The sequence below is a fragment of the Dipodomys merriami genome, unplaced genomic scaffold (genome assembly GCF_024711535.1).
Source record: "Dipodomys merriami isolate MVZ:Mamm:240054 unplaced genomic scaffold, mDipMer1.0.p SCAF_98, whole genome shotgun sequence".
Taxonomy (NCBI): Eukaryota; Metazoa; Chordata; class Mammalia; order Rodentia; family Heteromyidae; genus Dipodomys; species Dipodomys merriami.
The window spans coordinates 94,413-111,630 of NW_027206601.1; the positions used below are offsets into that span (position 1 = coordinate 94,413).

Below are 17,218 nucleotides of genomic sequence, written 5' to 3' on the forward strand. Positions count from 1 at the left end.
CATGTTTGTATGAATTGACTATTACTGCCTTTAAACATGCTCCTCATGGTTGTTTTTAAATTTTACAGCCAATACCAGAAATTGCAGAAGATTATGAAGCCTTGGTAAGAATATATGATTAAATTATGTTATAATCTTAATACTTCCTTTTTTCCTGTCTGCATAATTAAAACCTGTCCTCTGGCTTACTTTATAACTATGCATCTACATATTTTGAGTAAGTTACTTTTTTCCTTTTTGTTCAATGTTTTTAAAACAGTTTTTTTTTAATGAATCTACTTCCTTGTTTGTTTGTTTTTTTCCCTCGTGGCAGAGAGTATTTATTGTTGGTTACCACTAAATGATTACACAGGCTTTCCTCCCTCTTCCCTTCCCCTATAGCACTTCTGGGTAGAGTTTTGTATATGACTTTAAGCCGAGCTTTCTTCTTTTGTGGCTTATGTGATGTTCAGAGATTGAAGGCTTTGGTTTTTATCAGTGACTCAGAAAGAAGGAAAAGCACTACATCTAAAAAGTATTTGAGACTGATGCATAGATTGAAAAATATTTGTTCTAGATCACTTGTGTGCTGATTCCACTCCTGATAATTCTCCTCTTCCATGTGCTCTTCCTCCTTCTTTTGTGTTGCTACTTGAGTTTGAACTTAGGACCTTATGCTGTTGCTTAGCTTCCTTGCTCATAGCTAGTACTTCACCGCTTGAGGCACACCTTCATTTCTGGCTTTTTATTTGTTAATTGGAGATAAAAGTCTCATAGATTTGTCTGCCAGGGCTGGCTTTGAACCGTGATCCTCATATCTCAGCTTAGTGAGTAGCTAGGATTACAGGCATGAGCCTGTAGGATAGGTTTAAAAGTTGCCTTTCCTTTCTTTTCTCCAGTCTGTATTGGGTACATCATTCCATAGAAACATTGGGATGCACTCTGCTCTGAAAAAGTTGGCAGCATAAATTTAGATGCTTGTTTTGAGACTGGCTGGATTTTTCTGGAAGGAAGATGATCCCTAGTAAGTTGAGAAACATTTCATTGAGTCATTGCAGCACACATGGTGTGCAGCTGGCTGTGACAGAGACGGTGGCCCAGTATGTAGTTTGCAGACGCTTCCTTTTGTGGCAGTCACTACTGTAAAAGTCTTTAGCCTAGCACATAATAAAAACAAATAAACCCAGTAAATAAAAATGTTCCAGAATGTGCCAAGTGCTTGTTTTTCTTTTATAGTGCTTTCCAAGCATGGTGTCCGATACAGATGGAGTGTGGAGGTCGGAAGCTGGCTTCTGCCTTCTCTCCTGGGAGTCTGAATCTCTCCTCTCTGGAAGTGGAGATGGATACCCGGATGTGAGGGTTCCAGGACAGCTCTTCCAGCCACCTTATTTGAAAAAGGGCCTTTCTTTTGAAATGTAACCATATTTGAACATGCCATCCTTTTCTTGTTGCTGAAGGTTTGAAGTTGAAGTCTGAAAAGCTCTTCCTCAGGAAAAACATAACTTATTCCAGGGAAATAGACGTTTAATATAGAGAACTACATACAGTGTATTATATAATGTTCTATCACACATATGTGTATTATGCATTTTATTATGTAGTATATGAACATTTTACATATTTTTATATTGAATGTATTTTGTGTCCTATATGCATATGTATGTATTTTATAGGAGGTCATATAATTCTAGTTACCATTTATGTATACCTATCATCTATGTATCTATGTAACATCTCTCTTTTATCATCTACAAATCTATTTTCTATCATTTCTATCTTGGATCAATTCTTTCTCTGTCTCTGTCTTCTATCGTCAATATGTCCCGTCTGTCTGTCTATCTCTCACATTACTGAGTGGACCAGGTCACTTCCTGTGACCTCCTCAGTGGGTGAGTGACATGAAATGCCCTTTCTCCCACTTGTTAATCACTCACAGAAATGGACCACTGTAAGTATGGAGAGCCTTACCTGCCATCTCTGAAACAGTGTTTCACTTCCTTGATAGCCATAGAGAGGGTATCCTGATCCCTAACACCACTTGGAGATCTGGAAAACACATGATGTTCTTCCTACTTTCCATCCCACCCCCAAAGGTCCTTAAAGCCTGCCTGGAGAGTCTATAGACAAACTGGATTTCTTTAGGGCAGATTGATTGTCCTCAGATGGGCTCCTTCTGGCCATTTAGATTAGCCTTTCATTGGGCAGGTAGGTAAGAAGTAGAGACATTTGCTTTCAGATAATTAGAGGGAAGACATTTGCTCTTAAAGTAGCTACGGAAGACTAATATCTGGACACAAGTTTATTTGTATTCCCAGGCCAGGTGGCTAACTGGGAATGTCAAGAAACATTTGAGCCAGGCACAGTAGCTCATGTCTGTAATCGGAGCTACTCAAGAGGATGAAATTGGGAGGATTGTGATTTTTGGTGGCTACTGTGGTCAAAAAGTTCTCTGTACTCCTTTTTAGCCAATGAAAACCTGGGTATGGTGATATCATCCCAGGTACAATGGGAAACATGAACAGAAAGTTTGTCATCCCAGCCAGCCTGGGCATAAATGTGAGACCCTGTTTGAAACATGACGGTAGCATAAAGGGCTAGGTATGTGGCTCAAATGGTGGAGTGCAAAGCCCTGAGCTCAAACCCCAGTGCTGTCAGTAAAACAAAACAGAAGACCAGCTTGAGCCCAGTTGTGGGCTCATTCCTTTTCTTTCTGTTCTCTCCTGGTTCTCTAACTGCTGTCTCTAACCGCTGACACCAAGGCAAAGATCTTGGTCTGAGTGGAGTCTTTGGCAGGTATGTGAAGAACCTGTAGCATTTCGAATCCTATTATGTCAGATATGAGCAAATGCCAACTATTCATTATTATGTGATTGTTTTTCTCTTCGTGCATAAGTTAACAAAGTATTTATTGCTACTAATACATTATTATGTAATAATGTTTTCATAGTACTGTAATACTGACTCCTGCCCAGTCTTACTAATTGCATTTATTATCTTATTTTTCCTAAGGCAGTTTCTGTTATTTTTGCACTCTAACATTTGTTCTCTTATAACTCATCCTTTGTAGAGTGGATTATCCTGGAACTTTTATTTAACCTTTCTTGCTACTGTTTTGAGTCATCATCCACCTTGCTGTCTAGTTATTTGTTCTCTCCGTCATTTTAGTTTCCTGTTGGGAGCTTGTCTTTGAGGCCTGGCCTCTGGTGCCACCTAGGGCCCCTGTGAGATTGGGACTGCCTGTGTGCAGGAAGCCAGAGACATGGGCTGCTTTTCCATCTGGTTTTTCCATCTGGCTTTTCCATGTACTTTTCTCCCTTGTATGTTTTCTCCCTCTTGACTTTTTCCACATTGATGGCAAAACGTTTGAAAACCAGGAGCTTCCTGCATCCACAATGCTACTATTATGCCGCGGTCCCAGGTAATAGGCACATGGCTGTTAACTTAGCACTTGCCACATACTGTTCCTGATCCCAGGACTAGGCTAGCTCATTTTTTTTCTCCAGTCTTCTTCTCTCTGAATGAAGATCACTATTGTCCTCACCACCACGATCATCATCCTCATGAATGGGGAGACTGTAGTGTTGGAGAATTCACTTAGAGCTTGATGTGGGGGCCCCTATGTGTGGCTCCAGAGATCACCCCATAGCCATGTCTGTCCAGTGTGTATCCTCTCCTCTGGTCTCTGAATCACGGTCCTCCTCTGAGAGTCATCTCCCCTTGGATGGGCTTCTGCCAGTATCAAGACCGTTGAAATAGAGCAGAATTTCAAAAAATCATTTTATTTTGAGACTGGGCTGAGTAGAAGAATAGCAGGAAGGAATACTGTGAAGCTATTTTTTAAAAGAAGTATAAACCTAAATCCAAATCTGAATCTGTTAGCAGACTTTGTGATATAGCAATAATGGGATGTCCGATCCTCTAGATTAAAAATTGTAATGACCAGGCTGGGAAGGTGGCTCAGTGGTAGAGCACTTGCCTTGCTTGCCTGAGGCCTGGTTTCGATTCTTAGCACCACATAAGCAAAAAGAAAAAAGCCGGAAGTGGCACTGTGGCTCAAGTGGTAGAGTGCTAACCTTGAGCTGAAGTGCTGAGGGGCAGTGCCCAGCCAGGCCCAGGATTCAGGCCCCACGATCGGACCTCCCCCCCAAAAATATTGTAATGTCCAGCTTCATTAAAAAAAAGTAGCTGCTGGGCGCCAGTGGCTCATGCTTGTAATTCTAGCTACTGAGGAGGCTGAGATCTGAGGATTGCAGTTCAAAGCCAGCCAGGGCAGGAAAGACCATGAGACTCCTATCTCCAATAAACCACTAGAAAATCAGAAGTGGCGCTGTAGCTCAAGTGGTAGAGGGCTCGCCTTGAGCTGAAGAGCTGAGGGACAACGCCCAAGCCCAGAGTTCAAGCCCCATGACCACCAACAACAACAACAAAAAGTAACTGAGTGTAGGAATCTGTATTATTGTATAATGTAGTATAGAAATCCTATAATTCTATCTGCTGGTAGAGAGATTCTTGATGGTTTGGAGTTACTATAGATGATGATGATGATGATGATGATGATGATGATGATGATGATGATGATGAAGAAAATTTATAAGAGTGAAAATTTCTGAGATGTATAAATGACTAAGAATGGTTTTGAAATTGTCAGAACCTAGGATGAACCTCTGATGAAGGTATTTTACAAAGATGGCTCTTCTTCCTCCTCAACATCCCTCCCCTGCCTCCCCACCCTCTGGTCATAGGCAACTTTCCATCACTATAGTCAGTACATGACTAGGTTAACTTACAACCAGAGGTGATTTATTGTGGCTCACATTTTAGAGGTGTTAGCCTATGATGGGCTGGCCCTGTTGCTTTGTGTAGGCAGCTCATTATGATGGACTGAAAGCCCTTACTCCATGGCCAGAAAGATAAAAAGAGTGATTCTAAGACCTATGCAAGGACGCACCCCCAGTGACCTAAAGATTTCCTACTAGGCCCCACCTTCTACAGTTTCCATTGCCTCTCACCAGAGCTGCACCTTGAACACGCAGGACTTTGTGATTGACACAGACCATAGCATCCCCTAATTGCTCTGAATCTATAAACCACATATCAGACCCCCCTAATGAATGATGGGATGAGCAAACCCAGTATATGGAATCATAATATAATCATCATAGATAGTCCCTGAAACCCATTAACTCAGAACAGGATGCTGGCCATTGTAACATCAAGGTGAATATGCTTATTTATCATGCTTATGCCATTTTTGTTAAAGTTATATACAGAGGCTCTGAATCCTTACCTAAGGGCTGTTATGCTAATTGAATCATTTTGGATTATCCCTCTTGATTCTTCTGGCTTATAAAGGGAGCATTTAGGAACTTTCACTGACTGAGATGCTCCTTACTAAATACTGATATGCTACCAACTTTATTGAGTGTGCTACCTAAAGACTTGCCGTAAAGAGCCATTATTTACTTCCTAGCTGAGAGCACAGAGGCTCAGAGAGGGCAAGTGAATTGCTCCGTGTTTCTCAGATCCCTGGCTGGCGGCAAGCACCTGTCCCTTCCTGTCCTGTTTGTTGCCAGCCTGGCACTTGAGCTGTTGACTCTGCCCAGCTGCTGCCCAGTGGAGTGGGTCTGACTGCCCAGCTGCTTGTCCAGAGGTCTGGGTCTGCTTCCTAAAGCTGGCTCACTTGTGCACTTCCCCACTGCCCAGCATTGACTCTGTGTGTTCCCCCCCGTATGTTTTACAGCTTTGGGGACATGCTGTCCTTCACATTGATGGCCTTTGTAGAGCTCATAGAGCATGGCATCGTGTCTTGGGACACGTTTTCGGTGGCGTTCATTAAAGAAGGTAAATGCAAACTGCTTTCCTAGGCTCCCATCACTCCCTCCTTTCAAGGGTACCATTCTCTGCTTTGAGGATTATTTTATCATTGTTTCCTTGGGTTATGTTAAAAGATAGGGGGGTGTGCATGGGTGTGTTTTAAGTAGGCCTATAAATGTGGGGCTCTGAACATTCTGGGTGAACGTGACCTTTTGTCCCTGCAGAGAACATAAAATGTTGTGTGGATGAGAACCCAGAGTTAAGGGAAACTGTGTTGTTGCTAAGGACACAGTGTCTTCGGATGCGCTACTGCATGGCTTCAGAACTCAAGAACTTGGCCGAGATGCCATCTTCACTATCCATCCCCAACCCCATGCTCAGCGACAGGGAAAGAGGCAAAGGAAGCTGATGTCCAGCACTCATGGGCTTAATGAGGAACTGAGGAGACTGAGGGTCTGCTTCAGGTGTCTTAGGTAGGGTCCTTCCTGCTGACTCATGGTCTTGGTGTAAGAAAGATTGCAGGTATTAACCACTTTTTTTTCCCCCTCATTTAAGATAAACTTTATTCCTAATGATAACAATTAGCATTTTTCTTGAGTATACATTGACGTCAGAAAGAATGTAAGGCACTTCACGTCTGTGCCAGACTGGCAAGTTTTCTTTTTTTTTTTTTTTACAGTTTTTTTTTATTGTGAAAATACTGTACAAAGGGGTTATAGTTACATGAGCAAGGTAATGAGTACATTTCTTATCCAGCATTGTTGCCTCCTCCTTTGTTTTTCCCCTATCATCCCTACCCTCCCACCTCCTCAGCGTAAATTGTAAAGTTTGTTTTTCGACATAGAGTCTTGTACATCTCATTGTTGCAAAGGGTCAATCTGTATCACTATTTAAACAATTTGGTTTTTCCCCTTCCCTCCCCAAATTATATCAACACCAAATACAGTGAAAACAGAAGTTAGACCGTGGGGGAGGGACATACAAAGCAACAAAAAAAATCATATGGTACCTTATAAAATACGTTAGAAATATTAGCAAGGAAGAAAAAAACCACTTTTGTCCCTATCTTTGGGTTCATTTTGCTTAACATCATCTTTTCTGAGCTTTTCTGCTTGTCCCAGACATAGAGTAGTTATTGCAAATAAGGGAAACCTTGGGACCTATGTTTCTTTGGGGCTGGCTTACTTCTTAATATAATTTTTTCCAAGTCTTTCCCTAACAAATGGGGCGATGTCATTCTTTCTGATGGAGGCATAGAATTCCATTGTGTATATATACCACATTTTCTTGATCGATTCATCTACTGAGGGGCATTTATGACTGGCTCTTCTTTCCAAAGGAATCAGGTAGAAGAATGGGCAGAGATGGGAATGTGTCGTCAAAAACTTCACTTGAGAGCTGGGTTTCTTCAAATGTTGGGAGAACATGGCAGCTGTTCCATTTTCTAATGAAAATGGTTTGCCTTTACTAACGTGAAATTTTCAGAAACCCACTTTAATTCTCAGGAAGCAAACTAAATTTAAAAATTGGATATATTTTTTAAAAGCAACTTGTTCCTGTTTCCTCATTTCCTTTGCCTTGCCACTTACAAAAAAGTCTCTTATATGACTTTGAAAATTAGTCACTAGAAAATTACTTACAGTTTTTGGGTAAGGTTCACTTTTTGTTAATTAGCTGGACCGTATTCAGCATCCTGACAGCCTCGGGTTTGTGCTGGCCTCTATGTTTTAAATGGAGCTTTATCTCGACAAAAATAATTAGGAAAAGCACTGACAAAAGGTGCTTCTCTCTGTGATCTTGAGTTGGCTTCTGATTGATGCCAAGTTCAGAGTACTTTGGAGAAATATTGTTCTTCTTGCCAGCCCTCTCTCCATGTCTGTTCTCTTTGTTATGTGTGCATTTAGATTTGAATTTACCAATTGTAGCTGCAAGAACTAACACTATTTCCTAAATGCCATGGAACATGGAAGCCCTTGATGCTAGTATATTGTAGCGGTTTTTTTGTTTTGTTTTGTTGTTGTTGTTGTTTTCTGTGCTAGTCCTGGTGCCTAAATTCAAAGCCTGGGCTCTGTCCCTGAGGTTTTTTCCCTCAAGGCTAGCATTCTACCACTTGAGCCACAGCTCCAATTCCAGCCAGCCTGCCTGCCTCCCTCCCTCCCTCCTTCCCTCCCTCCCTCCCTTCCTCCTTCCCTCCCTATTTACTTCCTTCCTTCCTTCCTTCCTTCCTTCCTTCCTTCCTTCCTTTCTTTGTTTCTTCTTTCTTTCTTTCTCTTTCTGCCTTTCTGTCCTCTCTCCCTCCCTCCCTCCTTCCTTCTTTCCTTCCTTCCTTCTCTCTTTCTCTCTTTCTTTCTCTCTTTCTTTCTTTTCCTTCCTTCCTTCTTCCTTCCTTCCTTCCTTCCTTCCTTCTTTTTCTTTTTCTTTTTCTTTTTCTTTCTCTGGTAGTTTAGTAGAGATAAGAGTCTCACAGACTTTCCTGCTAGGGCTGGCTCCAAACTATGATCCTCAAATCTCAGCCAAATCTCAGCCTCCTGAATAGTTAGGATTGTAGGAGTGAGCAACTGGCACCCTGCTATGGAGTTGCTTTTTAATGACTTGGCTACTTAGAAGAGGGAAGGCCTGAAGAGAAAAGAAAGAGGACTTCCTGTGTTCTGAGTTGATTTTCCTCTAGCCAAGCATGGCCCTAGTGCCTAAAGAGGACTTCCTGTGTTCTGAGTTGATTTTCCGCTAGCCAAGCATGGCCCTAGTGCCTTCTCTCGGAAGGGAAGTTTCCTATGCATTCCCCTGAGGCCTTTGTTTTGAGGAGGCTCTGGCTTGCTGGGAAGATCAGATGATTCCACTGCCTAGACAACATCTAGCCATTGGGCTTCAATATTTTGTCTTCTAAAACTTGGAGAGATTTATGAACCTCAGCCAGATGATTTAAAATCAACCATGCAGCCCCATGGTTCTCTTCTGCCTTGATAATGTATGAGAATTTTGAGATCTACTTCCTCAGCTTCTGAAAACTGACCTAAGTAATTCTCTGATTTCGGGATTACTTTGTTTTGCTTGTGGTTGGTGGTACTGGTTTTGAACTCAGGGTCTCACATTTGCTAGGCAGGCGCATTACCACTGGAACCATGTCCCCAGTCCCCTTTTCCCTGTTCATTGTGTTTTAGACAGGGCCTAGCACTTTTTTGTTCTTTCTTTGTCTTGGCAGTGCTACGGTTTCAACTCAGGACCTCCTATTTTCCAGGCAGGTAGCTCTACCACTTAGCTACTCAACCAGCTAAGGCCTTCCATTTTTGCCCAGGGCTTACCTTGGCTCACAAGGTGAGATCCTGCTACCTATGCAGCCATTGTAGCTGGGATCATATGGTTACATCACCATACACAGCTCTTTTTGGTGAGGTGAACAGTTGAGCAGAGAGGAAACTGAAAAGATGGTGTTTTAGGAACCCAAGGATGCAATGGACTGGAGGGCCCATGTTGTGTGTATGTACCGTTGGAAATATCTCAGGATATTAGAGTACCACACAGGAATCAGGACACCTGCTCAAAAGGAATTCAGCGAGGTTTTTCTTCCACAGAAAGTCATGATGCTGACAGGATGCCAAGTAAGCAAGTGGCAGGATATCTGCGCAGCTGTCTTATCTCTACTGTATTACAATTCTTATTCATTTGGTCAGAACTTAGTGTCACAATCTTGAATGAATGATTAGTTTGCAAAGGGTTAAAAGTTTATCTGAGCCATCAACTGAGACCAGGACTCCTGACTGAAGCCAGAAGTTGTGAGGAAAACAAGGGAAGTGGCATAGTTAAAATAGCTTCTTGTGAGTTGGTAGCAGCTATTCTTAACATGGTGGTGCTTGTGTCCAGCAATCACTCTACAGAAAAGATTCCAACTACTACATCCACTGAGTTTGTGCCCCAAAGAAAAATATCTCAAATGCATTCTCATGTTACTGGGGAGATTAAGCACTTAATGAGTATGGATACTTGAAAAAGTGAGGCAGTTAGGAAGGGAAGAAGAAGACTACAATGATACTTTTTCATACCATTTAATTTTGGGCCTTGTTGGAATAACCAAATGGATCCATTTAGATACTGAGAATGCTTACTTCGAGTAATTCATAGTCAGTGCTTTTTAATCTGTCCCTGCTTTAAATGAAATACCTGTGGGTCTTGCTCATCTTGGTGTCTCTGGAGGACCCGCTGTGTGGAACCAGGAATGCTTATCACTGAGGGCTGGGAGTTGGTAGTGGAGTGGGGGCTTGATAAAGTTAGCAAGCGGTGCTCACCTGTGAGACCCCTGGACTTTTGTCACATCCAGATTCTATATACAGAGGCAGGAAGGGAGCGAGCAATGAGGAAGAGCCCTTGGTAGAGAGAAAGTTAAGAAGTTCCGATCAATGAACTTTCTTGTGGGTTTTTCACTTTCCTTATGCCAGAGTCAGGAATTATACTGGAACAAGTTGGGCCCTGGCGGCTCACACTTGTAATGTTAGCTACTCAGGAGATTGAGATCTGAGGATCACAGTTAGAAGCCAGTCCTGTCAGGAAAGCCTTTGAGACTCTTCTCTCCAATTAACCATCAAAAAGCTGAAGTGGAGCTGTACCTCAAATGATAGAGCACCAGCCTTGAGTAAAAAGTGAAGGATAACATCCAGACCTTGATTTCAAGCTCCAGTAGGGGCATAAAAATTTATTTTTTAAAAAAGAATTAATTGGAACAATGAAAATGAATGGAGTGGGGGGGGTGGCGGATTCAGGCATTTACATTCTTCTTAGAAAAGATGTAATTTACATTAAAACCCAGGGCAGAGCATGATGGCCATTGGATTTTTGTCAGTAGGCTTCCCTTGGTAGGCCCTGTAAAGAGCTTGTTAAATTGCAGCAGATGTGAGGAGCAGAGCTGACACCTGCCTGGGACAATAAACACATTCGCAGGAGAAGAGCCAAAGCAGTCTTTAAAGGATTGTTAACATCCTCATGCCTTTCCTGCAGTTCCTATAGTAAAATAATTGCCTTTTGGAACATGAAACCAGGCTCACTCCTGTTTTTCTGCACCTCATTCTTTCTTACCTACTGAGGTATAAATGAATTGAGGCAGGTGGGGTGTGGAGATCTGAAGTAGGCTCCTGTTTGGATCTGTTCCCCCATTCTGGCTCCCATATGGAGGGTGTGGACTGCAAGTATGGGATGGTAGCTAGAATGGTGTGTGTACACTGGCATTTCACCCCTTTAGGGAAGGAGGGAGCCTGAGGGGAGGGCCTGACTGGACCACAGAAGGGGATAAATTTGTGTTTAAGTGGGACTCAGGGAGTGGTTACTTGTCACAAAATAATGATGGCTTTTAAGAAAGCCATCATGTTGATACAATAATGGCCTTTTTAGTGTGGGTTGTCAACAGATTGTAGTAAATCTTAATGAGGTGTTTAAAATAAAACCTTTATGGTAACCATGTGTCTGGACTGCCTTGCTCCATTATCGTAACCCTTCTTTTATTTTCCTTTCCTATTATATTGTGGTTGGTTGTAGTTAGGGATTCAAGGATTGATTTCCCCTTAGGGAATGCATTTGAGAACTTGAAACTATTACATTTTTTAGCACTGCTAATTTAAAGAGTTTTCTTTTTGCTACCTGTGGGGGAGATGATAATTTTTTTAACCCTAGAAGGAGAGGTTTTCTTCCCTCTTTTCTTCCTCTTCCTCCTCTTCCTCCTCCTGCGCCTCTTCCTTTTCCTCTTCCTCTTCCCCCACTTCCTCCCCCTCCTCTACTTTCTCATCTTTATAATTTGGAATAGCCAGCTGCTGAAAACTTGCCATTTGAATTGCATTGATGAGTGTGATTTGTATGTGAGGAATATATCAGAACATAAGAGTTGTGGATGGAATGAATGAATGAATGAAGGAGCAGCCTGGGGAGGGGAGAGGAATGGCCGTGCTTTACACTGAATTTATCCCCTCAGAGAAATGCGCCAGTCCGTGTAACGTACATGATAAAATTGTCTGCCTTGGAAAGCTGAAACTCAGAACACAATAGTCTGGGGGAAACCAGGCAGAATAATTCTTTGAAGATACCCAGTAAAGAAATGTCCAGTTATCAGTGATTATAAGAGAGGTTTCTTTGTGTTTGGTAGGATTTCACCAATCTCAATGGGGACTGGGTGTATTTCTTGCTACTTTGAATTATGCTCCATCCTTAGAATCAGATATCCTCGCTGAGTTCCTGATGTGCTTAATTTTTTTCCTCCTTTCCCTGTTGACTCTATGAGCCATCCATGATGTACTTCTTGGGTTTTCAGATAGCAAGTTTTGTGAACAAGTCGGCCATGGACATCTCAATCCTGCAGCGGTCCTTGGCCATTTTGGAGTCCATGGTGCTCAATAGCCATGACCTCTACCAGAAGGTGGCACAAGAGATCACCATTGGCCAACTCATTCCTCATCTTCAAGGGTAAGCATGCTGCTCTCCTGGGGAGAGGCTGTTATCTCTGGGGAAGGAGCTGTTCTCTTTGGAGAGGGGCTTCCCGTAGCCACAGAGATGCTGCAAATTATTTTGTACTATTCTACTAAATATACAAACAAATATCCCTTTCCTTTTTTTTTCGGTTGTATTTACTGTACCACTTGAGCCATACCCCACCCCATTTTTCCTTTATCTGCTTTTGTTTTTGTTTTCAATAAAGTCTTGCATTTTTGCTCAGGCTGATCTTGGACAGTGATCTTCTTTCCTATGGAGGCTAGCTGGGGTTATAGGTATGAACCACCAAGCCCAGCTTATTTGTTAAGATGTAGGAGTTGCTGACTTTTTGTCTATGTTGGCCACAAACCTTGGTCCTCTTGATCTCTACCTCCTGAGTAGCCAGGATTATAGTATGTCACCACACCTGGCAGCCTTGGTTTATGGTGAGTCATGCACCTCTCTCTCCCCTTATGGCAAGGTGACTTCTTATCCTTGAGGACTGCTTTGTCTGTCCTTGGCATTGCTCTGTCCACGGCCCCTTGCCCTGGGAAAACCTTTGGCTTTTAACCTGTCTTTGTGGCTATCAGTAGAGTTTTTCTTTTTAAGGCATAAAGCAATTTGCTCTCCTAAGTTCTTAACCGAGGGTGACCTAACTGTATAATGTTTTCTGTAATATCATCAACACCTTCAGAATTCATTAGAAATTTTATGCTAGACATTTTCAAGCAGTCTTTCCTCCCTTCTTTTGATAGAACTGAACTAAGGCTTTATGCTTCTAAACAGTCTACCACTGAGCCACACTGTAACTCTTCACTAGGAATCTTTTATTGTAGTTATTTGAAGGAGTTTCATTTCAACCTGCCAATTTATTTATTTTATTTTTATTTTTATTTTTTTGGGTCCGGTCGTGGGACCTGAACTCTGGGCCTGGGCTCTGTCCCTCAGCTCTTCAGCTCAAGGCTAGCGCTCTACCACTTGAGCCACAGTGCCACTTCCGGCTTTTTTCTTGTTGCTTATGTGGTGCTGAGGAATCGAACCCAGGGCCTCATGCATGCAAGGCAAGTGCTCTACCACTGAGCCACCTTCCCAGCCCTCAACCGGCCATTTATGAGTGTACAACATCTTGGTTTGTGTCACCTCTTCCATCTCTCCCAGCCCCACTCATCCACTTAAGTTTTCTGGGTCCATCTTCACAAGTGTACATTGAAAATTGTGACTGTATTTACCTACCCTTCCTCTCTCTACTTAGCTTCCTTGTATTCCTGATATTAAACTGTAGGTTAATTGTTCAGAGGGGTTTCACCCCTGTACATATACTGCTCTCAGCACTGAGTGGTCACTCATAGCAGTTGTGCATCTGTTGTTTCCAGCTTAGGGGTGCTGGAAGTCTGCTCTCAGTGCTCACTACAGGTCTACAGAGGATCCTCCCTTTTCTTCTCCCCGTGGGAGGAGCCATGTTGCTGTGTAATGATGAGGTTTATTATGGCCTCCCTCTGGGCTGGCTCACCTCATCTGAGTTCTGCTGCCATTTTAATTTTGCAGAACCGATCAGGAAATTCAAACCTGTACCATCGCTGTCATCAATGCACTCTTCCTGAAAGCTCCTGACGAGCGCAGGCAGGTGAGCTGTGTTGCTTCCATTTTTGTGTCCAGGGTTGGGAAGTGTTTGTGCAGAGGATGCCTTCTCCTTCCTCTCTGGGGGTCTTGGAGGGCTGCTTTGTGGCTCTGGCTCCTGCCATGTCACCAAGCAGGGTGTAGGGGAGGGAGGAGGTGGAGACTTGGGTAAGCCATTGACTGAAACGAGTGTTTGGCCCTAAGAACCCTTCCCTAAAATCTCAGAGCACACAAAGATGGGAGCCTGGCTGATGTGATGGCTCTGAGGTGGAAGCCCCCAGGGTCTTCTGTCATCTAGTCATTCACCAAGGCCAGGGAGGTGTCGTCCCCATTTTTCAGAGGTGTCCTGCCTGCTCAGGAGAACAGTAGATGCGAAAGCGAGAGAACGAGAGGGGGCAGCTGAAGATGATGCTTGTGGTGGAGATCACCATGCTCATGTATGAGAGGTGCTCTTTGCTTGGTCCTAGATCTTCTGACCCTTGGGGTCATGGGTGGGGGAACTGAGCCGTTCATTTGTATCTTTGTGTATAGAGGGAAGGGAGAATCCCTTAAAGGTACACAGAAGAAACCTAACTTTTGGGGTTCTTTGGACTATAAATTCTTTGATTCTTTCTCAAATAGGGGATGGAACAGAATAAAGAGTTTTGGTATGTTTTGGAATTTAGCTTAGTCCTCAAAGACCATTAATTTTTTTTTTAATTCTACCTGCATAACATAGAATGTGTTACCCTGACCACAGTTCACTGCCATAGGAGTTCACTAAGGAGATCATGGCATCTGCCAGGAAATTTTTCACAAGAGTGTAGAAAGCTAACCTGCTACATAATGCTGTGCATAGAATCAGACTTTATTTATCCTATTTATCTTATCTTCATGTTTCCAAGGATTTTAATATCAGTTATTAAATGTGAGGGATTCTGATTTGTTTTCCATTTAGGATTGTTGGTTCATTTCTAGGAGTTACATTTCCATGGTTTCATTATTGTTTTGTTTTTGTTTCCCTGCTGGGCCTTTCCAAGCTCTGCCACTTGAGCCATACCTTCACTTCTAGCATTTTGCCAATTATGTAAAGATTAGAGTCAATGGGAGGGGCTGGGAAGGTGGCTCAGTGGTAGAGCACTTGCATGCATGAGGCCCTGGGTTCGATTCCTCAGCACCACATAAGCAAAAAGAAAAAAAGCCAGAAGTGGTGCTGTGGCTCATGTGGTAGAGCACTAGCCTTGAGCTGAAGAGCTGAGGGACAGCGCCCAGGCCCAGAGTTCAGGCCCCTTGACCGGGCCCCCCTTCCCCCCCCAAAAAAAAAGAGTCAATGGGATTTTTCTACTCAGGCTGATTTTATATTATGATTCTCATATTTCAGACTTCTAAATAGCTTGGATTATAGCCATGAGCACAGGCATTGGGCTGTATTTGTAGTTCCTAAAATTTAATTATATTTTCAGTTAAAAGAGTTGGTTTAAAAAAAAGTAAAAAAAAAAAAAAAAAAAGAAAGAAAGAAAGACCAAAAGGAAAGAAGTGTGAAAGCTTCTTTCATTACCTTCCCAAAGAGAGACTTGCTACAATTTCATAGTACCCATGTACTTTCCATGGCTGTGGGTCATCCTGCTTTGTTCTATGCAAATATTTGCCTAGTTGTGTCTTTTGTTTTGTTTGTTTTTGGTCCGAGACCAGGACTCGAACTTGATATCTAATGCTTTTGTTCAATGATGTTCACTTTCTACCAATGGAGCCACTCCCCCAGCCCAGAGTTTTGTTTGTATTTTTAACCAACACTCGGCATACTACATGTACTGTCTTTATAGAAAACTTCTGTTAAGATTAAAACTATGTTGTAGACATCATTCCGTATTGGTGTATCTATCTATATATTTATATGTTTCTGTCATTTCAGTGCTATGAAAATCTCCCCATGGACTCTCATGTTTACTCAAACTATTCCCTAAGACAGATATCTCTCATGTTCACAAAAATCCTTCTGTTTTCTCTCTGTTCTAGCTTCTGTTTCTTAGGAGAGTACTATCAAATATTCAGTTGTTCCTTAATGAAATATTTATTGTCATCTTCTGCTTGCTGAATATCATGCCTGGAACTTGGGATACAAAGAAGCACATGGAGTCCACTGTGCCCCCAAGAACACACAGTCTTATGCATATATATGTATATGTATATATATATTTTTGTAAGTAGATAGTCAATGACTAGTAGCTGTTGGACAGGAAATAGCCTTCTAACTATTGGCGACTATCTTGTGGCTGTCTATGTGTATCTGTAATTATTCTACATTTCTATCATTTCAATGTTATAAAATCATATTAACCTATAGATGAAATAGGAGCACAAAGCATATTTTTTATTTTCTCTTTTTGGTGACTATTGGGCTGCACTTTTCATTTGCAAAAGGAATACAATATTTATAAAAAGCAATATTGGAGATGTATGTATAGAGGTCCTTTCGGTCTTTTGTTTGTTACCTGCTCCAAAAAAAAATCAAACCTAACCAAGCCAGATCAACCCTCACCCAAGAGCTACTGTATTTAGCTGGGGAAGAATCATGTAGTAGAGATGGCCGATGGTGTTTTCTGGGCTTGCCTTCAGCTTGTGTCTCAAGATGTGGTTGCCTTTGCTTTCTTGTTTTTGAGGGCAGGAAGATGACCTGATCATGGATTTCCATTTCTATGTCTTCTGGTCCCATATAAGTGTAAAAGGTGTTCACAGTCCTCCCTAGGCAGTGGGTTGGCAGGGCATTGCATCAAAGTTGCCAACAGCTCTGAATTTCCATCTCTTCTTCTCTCTTGCTTGCTCTCCTTTCTGTGGTGGCATTGGCGCTGTTAGGTTGATGTAGACAACAATGTTGACATCCTTGGGTGTCCTCTGACTGTAAGTCATCCATGTTCCCTCTGTGGACCCTGCTGTCTCAGTCTGCCCTCATCCATCCTGCCTGTACCCCTTACATCCCCTCGAGTTCCTTTCCTCATGTTCTTCGCTCCCCTGGCTTTCTGTACATTTATTTTCACCTTAGTAGATATCATGGTTCTGTTGTTTTTCATTGTAGCTTAGTTTCTTCTCTATTCAGTACAACTCGTAGCACCGAAAAAAAAAATCCCCAGCACAGACTGGCATTCTAGTGTCTTCCTGCATATGAGCAGTATTTTGACTTTTTCTTAGTGTGTCCCAAGGATGTGGCTTGACTATGAATTTTCTCCCTTATTCCTTCCAAAGAGGGCCTGTGAATCATTTCATCTCATAAAACCATCCTCAAGTACTCTGCTGAGGCCAGGAGAGGCTGGAGCACAACTTATATCATGCAGAAGCCAAGGGAGAATTCCACAGCATCACATCTGGCCAGATATTTGTCCATCTGAAA

The 17,218-nt window shown here is 42.4% G+C and overlaps 1 protein-coding gene across 1 annotated transcript in view; it reads left to right on the forward strand.

Moving 5' to 3' along the window:
- The window catches only part of LOC138822033 (uncharacterized), a 146,475-nt gene that overhangs the window by 74,864 nt on the left and 54,393 nt on the right, over positions 1-17,218 (forward strand). Inside the window, exons 5-8 of the mRNA XM_070014530.1 lie at positions 69-104; positions 12,080-12,231; positions 13,783-13,861; positions 16,687-16,731. Coding sequence (XP_069870631.1) covers positions 69-104; positions 12,080-12,231; positions 13,783-13,861; positions 16,687-16,731 — 312 coding nt within the window. The remainder of the gene's footprint in view (positions 1-68; positions 105-12,079; positions 12,232-13,782; positions 13,862-16,686; positions 16,732-17,218) is intronic.